The sequence below is a fragment of the Gaeumannomyces tritici genome (genome assembly GCF_000145635.1).
Source record: "Gaeumannomyces tritici R3-111a-1 unplaced genomic scaffold supercont2.4, whole genome shotgun sequence".
Lineage (NCBI taxonomy): Eukaryota > Fungi > Ascomycota > Sordariomycetes > Magnaporthales > Magnaporthaceae > Gaeumannomyces > Gaeumannomyces tritici.
The window spans coordinates 1,761,999-1,775,758 of record NW_008804548.1 but is presented as its reverse complement, the minus strand read 5'-3'; the positions used below and the strand labels follow the sequence as shown (position 1 = coordinate 1,775,758).

General features: G+C 59.4%; 6 protein-coding genes across 6 annotated transcripts; 4 read left to right on the top strand and 2 right to left on the bottom strand.

Moving 5' to 3' along the window:
* Positions 1–185: 185 nt before the first annotated feature.
* GGTG_08026 (hypothetical protein) lies at positions 186–3,432 on the bottom strand (the record flags this gene model as incomplete). The annotated part of the gene is made up of 2 exons (XM_009225861.1): positions 186–1,154; positions 1,307–3,432. The coding sequence occupies 2 exons, from the start codon at positions 3,430–3,432 to the stop codon at positions 968–970; spliced, it is 2,313 nt and encodes a 770-aa protein (XP_009224125.1). The 3' UTR covers positions 186–967.
* A 2,103-nt stretch (positions 3,433–5,535) lies between these two features.
* GGTG_08025 (hypothetical protein) lies at positions 5,536–6,547 on the top strand (the record flags this gene model as incomplete). The annotated part of the gene is made up of 1 exon (XM_009225860.1): positions 5,536–6,547. One exon carries the CDS (start codon positions 5,536–5,538, stop codon positions 6,364–6,366), a length of 831 nt encoding a protein of 276 aa, XP_009224124.1. The 3' UTR covers positions 6,367–6,547.
* Positions 6,427–7,513, bottom strand: GGTG_08024 (hypothetical protein; the record flags this gene model as incomplete). Its single annotated transcript, XM_009225859.1, has 2 exons — positions 6,427–6,460; positions 6,552–7,513. The coding sequence occupies 2 exons, from the start codon at positions 7,511–7,513 to the stop codon at positions 6,427–6,429; spliced, it is 996 nt and encodes a 331-aa protein (XP_009224123.1).
* Positions 6,595–11,691, top strand: GGTG_08023 (hypothetical protein). The gene is made up of 3 exons (XM_009225858.1): positions 6,595–9,033; positions 9,140–10,414; positions 10,485–11,691. Exons 2-3 carry the CDS (start codon positions 10,311–10,313, stop codon positions 11,449–11,451), a joined length of 1,071 nt encoding a protein of 356 aa, XP_009224122.1. The 5' UTR covers positions 6,595–9,033; positions 9,140–10,310; the 3' UTR covers positions 11,452–11,691.
* On the top strand, positions 11,617–12,884 carry GGTG_08022 (hypothetical protein). Its single transcript, XM_009225857.1, has one exon. The coding sequence runs from the start codon at positions 11,768–11,770 to the stop codon at positions 12,536–12,538; it is 771 nt and encodes a 256-aa protein (XP_009224121.1). The 5' UTR covers positions 11,617–11,767; the 3' UTR covers positions 12,539–12,884.
* Positions 12,885–13,441: 557 nt separating this feature from the next.
* Positions 13,442–13,756, top strand: GGTG_08021 (cytochrome b5; the record flags this gene model as incomplete). The annotated part of the gene is made up of 2 exons (XM_009225856.1): positions 13,442–13,538; positions 13,599–13,756. The coding sequence occupies 2 exons, from the start codon at positions 13,442–13,444 to the stop codon at positions 13,754–13,756; spliced, it is 255 nt and encodes an 84-aa protein (XP_009224120.1).
* Positions 13,757–13,760: the final 4 nt, after the last annotated feature.

Sequence of the window (13,760 nt, the reverse complement as noted above, 5' to 3'; positions counted from 1 at the left end):
AGATGAGCGCGAATGGCGGTCTCGCACTTATATGCTCTCACCGCTGGGTCCGTGACTTGCATGGACTCAAACCCAGTCACATCTGATGTTGCTACGCCCGACCGACTCACTCCCGCCTACTGCAAAACGCCCCACTCCAAGACGAGGGTCGAGCAGTAGTGACTTGCAGGGACGCAGCATGAATAGCGCAGAAACCAAGATCAATGTCAACTGTCAAGGGCCGGCAGGACATATGCATTAACGACGAGCCGAATATTACCCCAACGCGAGTGGCTCAGCCCGAGGCGGCGCTCATGTGGCACGGGACGGGAAATAGATGAGGCTATAGCACTGCTTCGCTATGATTTCCCCTGATCTTGGATGAAGCCGCTCTCTAGAGCCAGAGCTGATATTCTTACATGTTGTCTCCTGTTGACGGTGGACTGTCGAGACAAAGGAAATATGTGATGGCTAGGTACATCATGATACGTACCAAGGTGGGCGGATAGAAGGGTACAAAGGCCCTTGCAACATCCTTATTTCTGAACATGAATTAACCGAGGCCGCCAAAATAGCAGCGGCTCAACTCAAGGAAAAAGGGAGCAAAGTGGCAAGGAGATAATAAAAGAGAGCTGCCTATTCCGAGGGCGGGCATGCAAAGCGCTATGTATCATACCATCCACCACCAACGCCTCCTCTTGTGCCCCCCGAACGTTAATGCGAGTAGCAGCCGCATGTCAGCAAGCAAAGCAGCCACCCACACAAGGTCCTCCCGCGGGGGCTCTGTGGACGCACGGTGCTCGTGCTCGTGCTCGTGGGCGTGCTCGTGGGCGGGGGCGGAGGCGGAGGTGGAGGTGGAGGTGGAGGTGGAGGTGGAGGTGGAGGTGGAGGCGGAGGCGGGGGCGGAGGCGTGCTCGTGGGCGGTGGCGGAGGTGAAGGTGAAGGCGGAGGCGGGGGCGGATGCGACTCAGGGGAGGTCTCCCGAGGCTCAGGGGAGGTCTCCCGTGGCGGGGGGCTCCCACCCAAGGTCGTCGGAGGCGACGAACGCCCCCAGGAATCGGGCAGATGGATGCTGCTGCCTACCGAGCTGAGCCCGGTGACGGAGCTGCCGGACGCGAAGGAATCCCTCCACCCGGGCTGGGAAGGGGCCGGCTGCCCGCCGCTGCCCGGTGGCGCTGGTGGGTTCGACTCAGTTGGGGCGACCGGGCCGTCTCCGTCGATGCTGTCAGTTGCTACACCGTCCGGTAAGGGTGTTAGGTTGGGTATGAACATATCCGTTGCCCCGCTTGGACGTGAAAACCCCCCGCCACCGCCTGTACGTGAAAACCTCCCGCCACCGCCGGGCCTCCTCTCGAACCGCGGGCGGTCCATAATCGAGCGCCGTGATTTATTATCGCGGGGCTGCTCCCCTGTGATCTGCTGCTCCTCTGTGGCCGGCTGGTTGCCCGATGAGGCCTGAATTTCCTGAAGCGGCTCATCTTTGTAGGCGGGCTGGTCCCCTTCTGGTTGTTGGTCTCCTCCGGTCTGCTCCTGCTTGGCCGCCTGCTTTTCCGAGGGTAGCTGGCCCTCCCCCAAGGGCTGCTGCCCATTTCCCTCCGCCGCCGGTAGCGAGTTGTTTGCGAGCGGCAGGTCCTTTGTGGGCGACATGTCCTTCTCCACTTCCTTCTTTGGGTGTGGCTGCCCCGGGGCTGGCTGCTGCTTGGCGGGCTTCTCTCCCGAGAGCAACTGGGTTTTCGAGCCGGGCAGGCGGTGATCTTCCGGCGCGTGCTCCACCACAAGCTGCTCTTTTGACGCCGCCGGCTCCTCGGCGATGGGTGCGAGTGGCTCCCCAACGATGGGTGTAAGTGGTTCCCCGACGATGGGTGTTGGTAGCTTTTCGACGATGGGTGTAAGCGGCTCCTCGACGGTGGGTGTAAGCGGGCGCTCTTCGAAGGTGGGTGCAAGTGGCTCCTCGACGACGGTTGTGAGTGGCTCCTTTTCCGTCAAGTCATTATCAGACTGCTCTGTAGACCTCCCCGTTGGGTTCTGAAGGGGCTGCTGTAGGTGCCGCGGTACATCCTGCGGTACGTCTTGCTGTGCGGGCTGCCCTGTTTGCTCATCTGCGGGCGGCCCTGGGAGCAGCCTCATAGGCTGTGCTGGGGGCTGTGCCGGGGGCGGCTTTGTGAGCTCCCTTCCAGGCTGGTTCGCCGTCGGTGTCACCAGCGAGTTTCCAGCCGGCTCGGCATCGAGCAGCAGACGTTGGATATCCTCGGGGTCCTGGGGGAAAGGGAGGGCCCGCCACTCCCGGGAGTACCACCACACCTCGGACCAGCTGATGCATAATCCATTTTTCGGGTCACACATGTCCCCGCGGCGGCTCGCAAGCGCGTCGTGATGCCCGGCGTCTTTGGCGGCCTTGAAGTGCTGGGACCAGCACAGCGCGGCATACCTCACGAGCTGGTGGTCCGCGATCCGGCCCTTAACCTTGAGCTCCCACTCGGCGCCTTCGTCCGCTTCCTGATACCGGTCCCCCGCGTCCTCGAACGAGGGCATGCAGAGGTACGCGGCGCACATGTGCCCCAGCATAGCGTGCGCGTCCTTGGGCGGCGTGTAAATGCTCTCGTGGTGGGAAATGTCCCACCGTTTGCTCTTAAACCACGCGGGTGTGGTGGTCAGGTAGTCGGTCAGGGCCCGGTGGACGGTGGTGACGTGGTTCGTGGGCGAGATGCTGAGGAGCTGGCCACACGCCACGGCCAGATGGGCTTTGAACTGGTGGCTCAGCCGGCGCTCGATGTGAGGGGCGTCCATGGCCGCAAGAGCGGCATCATTCGACTCCTGCAGTCCCAGGGCCCTCCCGAGTCGGTCTTGGTAAATATTGGTCAAGGCAAGGGCGGCGTTCAGCTCTTGCAGTCCCAGGGGCTCCAGGCCAAACACCACCCATAAAAGGACGTTCCGCGTCGTGTCCCAGGAGGTGTCCTTTCTTAACTCGATGCTGCCGATAATCTTGTCGAAGAGCTCGGCGAGCGATCGTGGGAGTTGCTTTAGCTGTTCCTCCAACTGGTGCTGCCTAGGCCTGTTGATCCTAATGTCGGCCATCATGACGGTGGCCCACAGGTAGGTCCCCTGGGCGCCGTTTGTAACGGCGTCACACAGCTCGTTTTGGAACTGCTCCGAGTAATCGGCCTGCCTTGCGAACCCACGCAGGGTCTCCCTGATGGTGTTCCGGATGTCTTGCTCGTTGTCCTTCTTTGTGATTTCGTACACGGTGAACCCTCGCCTCTTATCATTCAGGCTGTCACACCATCGTGACAGCACGAGGACGCCAAGGCCAGGGCGCCCATGCCCTCCCATCTGCTCTTTTTCGAATTTCTCGAGACAGTCGAGGAAAGTGGTTTGGTCACCTTCTGGGATTTCATCGAACCCATCCACGACCATAACAAGCCCTTTGTCGCTAGCTAGCACCCTAGCCACCATGTCTTTCCACAGCATCATCAAATCCCCCACTTCCCACAGCACAACATTGCCGTCCGCCCACAGCACAGCAGTGCCGTCCGCCCAACGAGCTCTCGATAGGTCAACCTTGGTATTGCGGAGATTTTTAAACTCCTTCTGGGCAATAGTGGTACTCCAGATGTCCGGATATTTAGTGGCAAGCTGGTGGATCGTGGACCGGAATATGGCGTGACTGGTGTTGCGGTCCTTAAACCTCCCATCAAGAAAGCATCGGACAACCTCTGTCCCTCCTAGGTGGCTGATTATATTTCTTGCAAGATATGTCTTTCCGACGCCCGTGTCGCCGTGGATCCAAAGCTTTTTGCTCGTGCCATCTTTCCACGCTTCGAACTTCTTCGTCGTCAGTATCCATCCGCCGGTGTTCTCTGTCGGACGTGGCATGTCGGACTCATCGTGGAACCCGTCGGTGCATAGAGACTTGCGCAGAGCATCAAGTTGAGACTCTGCTGAACCGTTAGCGCCAACTCGATGCTTTATGTCCTCGTCACCGAACGGGAGCCTGAGGACCCGCAGCTTACCATCCGTCCCAGTCGCCTCTTTCGTCAGCTTCTTGAGGGCCTCCAAAACGGGTTCCAGTCGGCCGCGCCCGGTCTCGTCGTCACAGAATTTGCATATGCCGAGGTGATCTCCCGACAAGGGCTGGCTATCGGCCCCATCGAGATAAGTGTCGGGCTGGTACACGACCTAGGCGGATAGAAATACGGGTCAGCTGGAGATGGAGCGCGTTTGACAAGACGCCAAAGAGGGCCATCTCATTCGACTCACCACCTCTCCCAGCGCCTCTGTTTCATCTACCTCGTAGAAGTTGACGACGGAAACTTTGAAGCCTTTTCGAGCGTCTTGAAACCCGGCTGTAAGATCCGTAAGGGTGTTGCTATTTTTCTTGATATCTTGAATCATCTTGGGCGACGGTAGCGCTAGCCACAACTTATCTACTACCGTGCCCACGGAGCTTGGACTGCCGTACCGGGCAACCACAGCACGCAGAAGCCGGGTCGCAAACTTTCTCCCGCCTTCGGAGCCGCCCAGGTGGTGGGGCGTTGCAAAGAAGACCTGTGGGTGTCAGTCGAGCTGATTAGCCGTGGTTTCCCAACTGATTCCCCTCGCGACCAAGGCCGATGGGTGACGGTCGGTGCCCAGGCGGGGATACCTACAATGCCACAGGTTGCTCTTCCGAGATGCCTGTATCTTGGGTTGTCACGAGCAGAGACCAGGGCCTAGATTTCACGTGTCAATGCAAATAGCCGCCTCATCAGGGTCGTTGCAAGTTTACCTGTTTGATACTTTGTTACAGGTCAGCATGGGACTGTCCTCGGGTAGAGGGGACAAGTGGACACATACATTACGCCGCCCAAGCTGTGGCCGACAAAAATGATGGGTCTCTGTTTCCCGGGATCGCGGTGGCATTCATCAGTGCTGAGCTGATCGAGGAGATTCCAGGCGCGCTCCCGGATGCTGGCCTGATTCGCCGTGCCTCTGATGGAGCCGTTGTACTGGTAGCACAGGACGCGGACATGGAGCTGCTTCCCCAGCAGCAGCTTGCTGGGCCATATGGTGCCGTCTTCGGCGGTCCATGTCTCCATCCTTTTTTCGCTTGCCGGCCTCCGCGGCGGCGATTCGAGACCATGGACGAAAACGATGCTTCAAATGCGGCACCACCGTATACGACGGCGTTAGTCAGAGCTGTTTGTTCACGGTGAGGGTCTTCACGGGTGCGCTCACTCAGCAACTGGGGGCTTGCTTCCGGCGTTCCCCGGGACGGGGAAGAGCGTTTCCAGTTTCATTCTTGCGCAAGCTGTGAAGCATCATCTCCATCGGCCGGATACCCATTCCTCGATTTGGGGAGGGCTACTGACACTGAATGAAAGGTGATGGGAGCTGTGCAACTCTGTGCCAGCCAGCGTGCCTGCGGCTCCGAGGGAGGACAGCAAATAACCCAGTAAGGATATAGCGTGTGGGACCAGGCGCAAATGGAATTACACGACGAGGTAGCCTGCACCTAAGTACCTAAGCGGCTTAGGCTGTCATTTCAGCCGATCAGTCTTCTGCAGCCAAGCCGCTAGGATGGGCTGGGGTCGAGGCAGGCTGGGATGTGCCAGGCATCCAAGTTTTCCGGCGGCTGTGATGGGGAAATTCATTCAAGTCGGGATCAATCTCTTAGTTCTAAATCCAGTACTCGTGCTTGCGCTTTTTCGACCGATCCCGGTGTCCAGAATATACAACCCCCATTCACCCTTTGTCAAATCCGAGACCGCTCAGCGCCAGAGCTCCTACTTTGCGGCCATGCCCACGCGGTCGCGATCGAGATCGGAGTCCCGGGATGTGGCTGACCCTGATCATGAACAGCTCATCTCGGCGCCAGAAAATGGCAGGGCAAAACGGCCGACCTCGACTCGGAGCCGCGAATCTTACGAGACCCAAATCCTGGAGGCGTCAGACCTGTCGTCTCAAAGCGTGAACGCCACACCAAGAAGCGTGGCGTCCAGTTCTCACACAAGAGAGGGCAGACAAGGAGGCCCCGGCTTGGCAGCCAGGCCTCCGTCGACCCGGTCGCTCATCCGCAGAATCTCGTCCATGGTCCGCAAGAACAAGAAGGGGATCGAACGCCAGAAGGATGAGCTCCACACGGCCCAGCAAGAAGCAGAGCAAACCAAAAAGGAGAACGCCATGCTCAAGCAGCAGCTCGAGGACGCAAACAAGACGCTAGCGCGCCTCGAATCGAACCTTATCGAGCAGGGGTATGCCCTACAAGATGCTGTCGAGGAATGCCAGACTCTGCAAAGCCATCTCGAGAACAGCATTTACGTCCCCCTCCTTGGCGAGCCGGAAGGTTGCCCACGTCTGGCTTCCGAGGTCTATAAAAGCAAGAAGTACAAGCGCCGGACTTGGGGCTAGAGGCAAAACCCGCTCATGAGGCACATCACATATATGACAAGCAGGCTGGGCAACAACTGCCTAGTTCTCGTCCAATAAAACACTTTTATTCCGCCTGATAACAGCAAATGTTTTCCGGCCAATCAAAAACTCCTGCTCCATATCCCCGCATTCTGCAGCTAACTGACAAATATCAAACGCCTTACTCATCATCAAACGCGCCCATTTCCTCCAGGAGTGCGTTACTGTTGGCCAGGTCCTCCATGACCCCCACCAACTCCTCGTTGAGACTGTCTGCCTCGGCTTGCAGACTCGTCACCTCCTGCTCTAGCCTCTGTTTCTCCGCCTCCAGACTTGCAGCCGTCTCTGTCAATGCGCTCTTGTCGTCCGTCAGTTGCTTGTTCGTGGCCTCCAGCTCCGCAGACGTCTTTTCCAGTTCGCTCTTTTCCTCCGTCAGCTGCTTGTTCTCGCACTCCAGCTCTGTAGCTGTCGTTTCCAGCACGCTCTTCTCCTCCGTCAGCTTTTTGTTTTTGTCCTCCAGCTCTGCAGCTGCTGTTTCCAGCGTGCTCTTCTCCTCCTCCAGCTTGACCTTGTCTGCGCTCAAATCCTCCACCGATTTAGTCAGTGCGCTCTTTTCCTCCGTCAGCTGCTCATTCTGCTCGCCCAGATCTGCAGCCGCCTTTGTCAGTGTCGCCTTCTCCTCCTCCAACTTGACCTTGTCTGCGTTCAACTCATCCACCGACGCTGTCAGCTTGGCCTTGTCCGCGTTCAGCTCCTCCACCGACTCTTCCAGCTTCTTCTTGTCTGCGCCCAAGTCCTCAACCGACTTTTCCAGCTTCTCCTTTTCCGCACTCAGCTCCGCCACATCCCCCCGCAGTTTTTCCTTATCGGCCGCGGCGCTTTTGAGCTGCGCCTCTAGGAGTTCCCTCTCCTTCTCCAAGCCGCCGGCCTCGCCCCTAAGCTTTTCCAGCTCCGCCCCCACCTCATTATTTTTCTGCTGGAGGCTCCCAAACCTCTTCTTGATCGCCTCCCTTTTCTCGGTGACGAGCTGCTTGTTCCGGGCCGCGGCCCCGGCAAGGCCGCTGGCAAGCTTGCCCCCAGGGACGCCGGCCGTGCTGTGCTTGGCACGGGGGCTCGCGGGAGGAGTTTGGGGGTTGGCTGAAGACATGATGGGTGGCTGCCTGTTGTGTCTGATTGGCTGCTAGTGGGTGCTGCAGTAGGGAGGGTCGCTAAGGCAAGCTTCGGAGGGTGTTGTGGGGGGGAGGCTTGTTGGCGTCTGATATTGAGTGGACAGAAACCGCGCAGGCGCAGAAAATGTGGAGGATGTGCGTGTGTTTTATTGTTTGGCTCAAAGAGGTGACCTGTCATCTGTCAAGGGTGACCTGTCACTTGAAGAGCACCAACTGGCACGTCCACGACAACGGGCCGCTTTTATAGATATCTCTTGCCCGGGCCAAGCTCAGCCTTACCTCTCTACAAGGTAGATATTCACCTCTTTTGGTGCGGTCTTTGGCGCGCTCCTTTCCCATCCTTGCGGCTCTGTTTGACACCCAACAATACACCAGCTCGCTTGTCGCGCTCGGGCGGTCATGGGTCCTTGCAGACGCCGAGCGTGCAGCTGGACGCACGCTGCAGCATGGGCCGGCCAGTGGATAAGCAGCAGGCTGCATTTCGACAAATGCATCCCTGCCCGATAACTCGCATCTCAAACGGGCCCGTCATAGATAGACTCGCGCACGACCCGAGAGAGAGGCGAGCCGCCCACACGCCTAGGAGGAGGGGAGGGGGGCGGCAATCGGCCTGAGCCGCACCCGGAATCGGGCTCCATGGGGCTCAGTCCCAAGGGCTCCGTCTCCCGTGGGGTAGATTCTGCAACTCGGAATCGATCACTAGCGCACGACGATGCGGCCGAGGGCTTGACAGCGAACGCCGAGAAGTGCGAACGTGGCTCCATACACAAGACGAGCAGGACGCCCCGAGGCCGCCTTTCTTGCAGTCGCCTTGCAGTTCGTTAGGCCCCAACGAGGCAATTTCCCGCCATGATGAGGTCACAGGGTGGGGCTGCTGCGCTGCCTCTCGCATCGAGGGCGGCTCTGCGCAGTTCGCAAGTTTGCGGGTTTGTGAGCCAGGCCGCGGAGTTGCGCCAGACGACCCAGAAGGAAAGAAAGCCATAGAACTCGGATGGAATTTCGAAAACTGCGAGCGCGAGGTCACACGCACTCCCCCACCAGACAAGCACCGCTAGCGCTCCCACTCCACCACTCCCTGCTCGGTCCCTATATGGGCGACTATTCGCCGGTCCAGGCCGTGGCCGAGCCCCTTTGCGATACGCGCAATGTGCCAGCACGTCGTCCGGAAGCCCGGGTCGGCCGCGCTCTCGAAGCGGCAGAGGTTCAGGTGGTCCGCGGCCAGGGGCACCTGCTCCTCGTGCTCCAGGTTCATGCGCGCGCTCATCTTGTCCACGATCGGGCCCCTCGTCCCCGGCCACGCCTCGGTCTCGTAGAAGCTCACGATGGCGAACCGGCGCGCCATGAAGCGGAAGTCCTCGCAGATGTTGGAGATTTCGGGCGAGCTGCTCGTCAGGGAGTCGACGAGCTCGGACCGGCGGCCCCTCCAGCCGAGCCGCCGCTTCGACACGGGCGCGAACGCCTTGGCCATGGTCAGCCACCGGGACCGGTCGGCACCGAGGTGAGGCGTTCCATAGAGCAGCTATCGGCCAGACGCCGTGTGAACTTTTGTACATGCAGACAGACTTCAAATGTAGGGTCCGTACTCACAAAGCCGTGTGTTGCAGACAAAAGGTGCTGGTATCGGCTGTCGGTTTTGGCCGCATAGAGAGCCTGCCTCTCAAGTTAGCGGACTAGTCCAAAACGGCAATCTCCGGAGACGGTGCCTGCCTGACCTGCTTCAGGACGATTCCGCCCAGGCTGTGGGCCACAAAGATGATGGGCTTGCGAAAATCCCTGTCATCCCGCAGATCCCGTAGTCTAGCCAGCATTGCTTGGGCGTTGCCTCTGATGCCGGCCACGGACGTGTTTCCATAGACGTCGGCGTTGTATGCAAAGGACAAGACGCGAGCATTCGGCAGCTCACTGGGCAGCAAGTCCCTTGGCCAGCAAATCTTGGTTGCTTCATGCGTCCATGTCGTCAGGTAGTCACCGTTCAGGCCATGGACCAGGACCAGGCTAATGAAGCATACGGTTAGGCTATTCGTGCAATATTTCAGCCGAGTGATACGTACTCAAATGTCGCCGTCAGACCTTGCGAGTCGGGGTCGTGCAGTATCTCAATGACGAGGTCCCTTTTTGGTACCATGCTGCCGCCTGGCGAACTTGGCTAGGATGGCCCACAAGCTGGCCTAGCAGAGAAGTATTGGCTAGGGCTACGTGGTCAAGCAGGATCCAGGAAGGGGTTTGAGATGGAGAGGGATAAAAAAAAAAACTTTTCCGATAAGAGCCCGGCTTTCCAATGTTTTAGGCCCTTTATGAACCACATGACTGCGCTTCCCAGAAACGTCGTGCTGGCGGTTGCCTCGAAGTCTAGGCCAGATGGCACAGCCCTAGGCCAGCTGCCCCGTGGCTCGAATGCAATGCAGTCTGTCGGGTTGGGCAGCTACGCTACGAGACACACTCGCACCACCGGGTTGGCTGCCTTGCCATATTTACCTCTGATGCCACGATGCCAACAGACACTCAACCCAGCCCAACCCGACGCGAGATGGGATCATTAGGCACCTGTCAGTTAGGGGCTACCAAACAGGGGCTACCAAACAGGGACTGCCGAATAGACAGGCAGCAAGGGGTTACCAGAGATGTAGACAGCAACAAGAGACAACCCCTTAGCAGTAACTCATGCGGCTCAAGGCTCTCGGGAAATAAAACCTCGTTGGCGATCTACTGCTTCACGCAAGCATTTGGAGCCAGATCATCAACCCTTCCCAATGCACAGCCCGTTCTCTGCCCAAGATGAAAGCCACCCCGACCATCTACACTAACAATAATGTCGGGCTCTTTGAGCTTCCCCCGCCCTCTCCCGACTGGGAGAAGACGCATGGGACGCCCGAACTGGAGTAAGTTGCTCTCTCGCACGCCACCACCACAGAACGCGACGACGCTAACCCAGCCATGAAACTCCCCCAGCGTGGTCGCCGTCCACGGCCTCAACGGGGAGTGCTTCCGGACCTGGACGCACGAGGAGCCGACGGGGGAGAAGACGCTGTGGCTGAGCGACCTGCTGCCGCACAAGCTCCCGCGGACGCGCGTCATGACCTTTGGCTACAACGCCAGCGTGGTCGGCAACACCTCGGTGGCGGGCGTGCGCGACAACGCGCGCTACCTGCTCAACTCGCTGCGCGACAAGCGCGAGTACGACGGCACCCACGACCGCCCCATCGTCTTTGTGGGCCACAGCCTCGGCGGCATCGTCATCAAGCAGGCGCTCCGCATGGCGCGCAACGAGCCGCGGCTGGTGGCCGTCGCCGACAACACCAAGGGGATCGTGTTTTTCGGCACGCCGCACAGGGGCACCGACGCGGCGAGCTGGGGCGAGCTCGCGGCCAAGCTCAAGAGCGCCTCGTACGGCACGCGGCCGCGCTCGCCCTTCTTCAAGCTGCTGCGGTCCAACTCCAACGACCTGATGAACCTGTCGGAGGACTTCCGGCCCATCGCGCAAAACTACGCGCTGGTGAGCTTCGTCGAGCAAAACATCATCTCCAAGCTGGGCTTCAACCGCGTCGTGGTGGCCAAGCACTCGGCCGTCATGGAGATGCCGCACGAGGAGCAGGCCTTCATCAACGGCGACCACTCGACCATGTGCAAGTTCTCGCGCGACCCGGCCGACGCCGTCCGCTTCAACTCGGTGTGGCGCAGCATCGAGCGCGCGGCCAAGGGCACCGATGCGCGCCCGGCCCCGAGCCTGTACGACCTGTATCAGAAGTTTGCGCACGGCACGGCCAGTGGCGAAACCGCCACCCCCGCCAAGCCCGGCGCGGGGCGCATCGAGGGTTCGCACGCGGACCAGGCCAGGCCCGCGTGGTCTGCCGCGCCGGTGCCCGAGGGGGTGCGGGTGGGCGGCGGCGGCGGCAAGGTGCACGTCTATGTCGGTTGATGAAGGGCTCACGAAATCCGAGTCACGAGAGGGTGGCGCCCAGGTATTGGCAGGACCCGGCTATACGGATGCATGGCACTCCGTAAAGGGCGAAGGATTCAAATCTGTTGGTTGAGGCTCGTTTGGCTGCCTAGTGGTGTGGAACCACCTCAACACCCCTGTCAAAAGAGATGAGTGAGGCCAGCCATTTCAGCCCTTTAAAAAGCCGTCATCTCGCAAGCCTCTACCGTCATCACCACGCGCATCAGCAGCCCTCAACGACATCCTTCCGGTCAAAAGAATAAAAAAAAGAAAAGGAAAAAAAAAAGATCGAAAAATGCTCTTCTCCTCCGCCTCCCTCGCCGCCGCCACGGCACTCGCAGCCTTCGCCGCCCCGGCTGCCGGCTCGCCCAACGGCTGGTCCAAGACCAAAGAGGTGCCCGACGGGCCCACCAAGCTGTACGACTGCCCGTGCAAGCCCATCATCGACGCCATGGTGAAGTGCCAGACGCGCAAGGGGCCCAACGCCGGGATCCGCGACTGCGTCTGCATCCCCAACCCCGACGGCTGGTACGGCTACCTGAACACGTGCCGAGACTGCCTGTCCTACAACCCGGGCCCCAGCGGCAGCGGCAGCGGCAGCGACCCGTTCTTCAAGGAGCTGGCGGGCACCATCACGCAGCTCTTCGTGTCGTGCACCAACGTGGGGGGAGGGGTCAACAGCCCCGACGGCAAGAGCATCTGCGCCAGCAACGCCATGCTCGAGACGTGCGCGTCGCTCAAGACGGGCGGCAAGGAGGCCAGCTGGGCGAGCTCAAAGATCTTCAAGAGCGGCGTGTCGACCAACGGGACGTTCGTCGTCGACATCCCCGGGGACCCGGCCATGAGCGCGTCGGCCACCCCGTCGAGCGCTGCCAACACGACGGCGTTGAGCACCGGCGGCGGCGGCGGCGCCGCCACCACCGCCCCTGGAACACAGACGACTTCGACGACACCTACTCCGGGAGCGACGAAGCCGTCATCAGCCATGGGCTACGCCGGCTCTCGGTCGCAGGTTGGGGGCATCGTGGGGCTGGTGTTTGCGGTGGGAGTGGCCGTGTTGATTTAAGGTGCATTAGCGAGTGGCGCACGATTTGTGTTTTTTTTTTTTTTTTTAAAAAAAAGTGTAATTAAGCATTCCGCCATCCGTCAGGGGAACTACGCACGGGCCGTTGCGGCGCACACCGCTGATCGACAGTCAAAGCCCGCTTCTCCCCTGAATGGCTTCCTTCTTCTCGCTGAAAAATACAGCAATATCTCCGCCTCACAGGAATGACTACCGTGAACGGCACAGTATGCGTGGTGTGAAAGCCCCCACCAACGGAAAACAAAAAAACAGCACACTTTGAAAAATTTAGCCAATCATTGGCCACAAATGCCGGGAGTAGCCAATCAGAGTAGAGACATTTACCCCCACTTTGCTTGCCGGTCTTCCTAAAGTGTGCTGTTTTTTGTTTTCGGGCCCCCCAAAGCAGTGGGAACGGGGCGGTGGGCTGACTGACCTTTAGGGCCAATTTGGATTGTCCTCCTTTCCGGATGCGGCAAGTCGATGACGATGCGACGTCGGTCGCGAACCAGACGCGACTCTTTTGTCCCCCCGCCAGGTCATGCTTGCGTCGCGAAGCCATGTGACCTAGCACGTGTGTCCGCTGAGCTTAGTCATGTGTCCGCTGACATAATCCGCTACCCGCTACCCCCTGCCTGCGCGGGCAATTGCGTTCATGCTGCCTGCTGGGCCGCCTGGAGCCGAGCCGAGGTTGTTTTGTCTGACGCGTGCAGCGGTTTGTCGTGGGGGGTCGCTTTATCTGGGGAAAAAACGCCTCTCCACGTTCCTCCTCTCCTTTTCCCGACCAAGCAGATCTCTTGGATTACCCATCACGAGAAGCACCACGAGGAACCCATCACCACCTACGTCAACCACACTCACGCTTCCGTCACAAACATCCCTCTCTAATCCACCCAAACCGCCATCATGTCTAAATCATTCACCGTCGCCGACGTCGCCAAGTTCAACAACGAGAAGGATGGCATGTACATCATCATCGACGACGGCGTCTACGACATAACAAGTAGGCTCTCCCCCTTTTACGTATCTCCCTTTATGCACATATGCTTATTCCCAAAAACAGACTTCCTCGAGGAGCACCCCGGCGGCGTCAAGATCCTCAAGCGCATGGCCGGCAAGAACTCGACCAAACAGTTCTGGAAGTACCATGGCAAGCACGTGCTGGAAAAGTACGGCGAGAAGCTCAAGGTCGGCAAGGTCGCCGAGACAGCCAAACTGTGAGGTG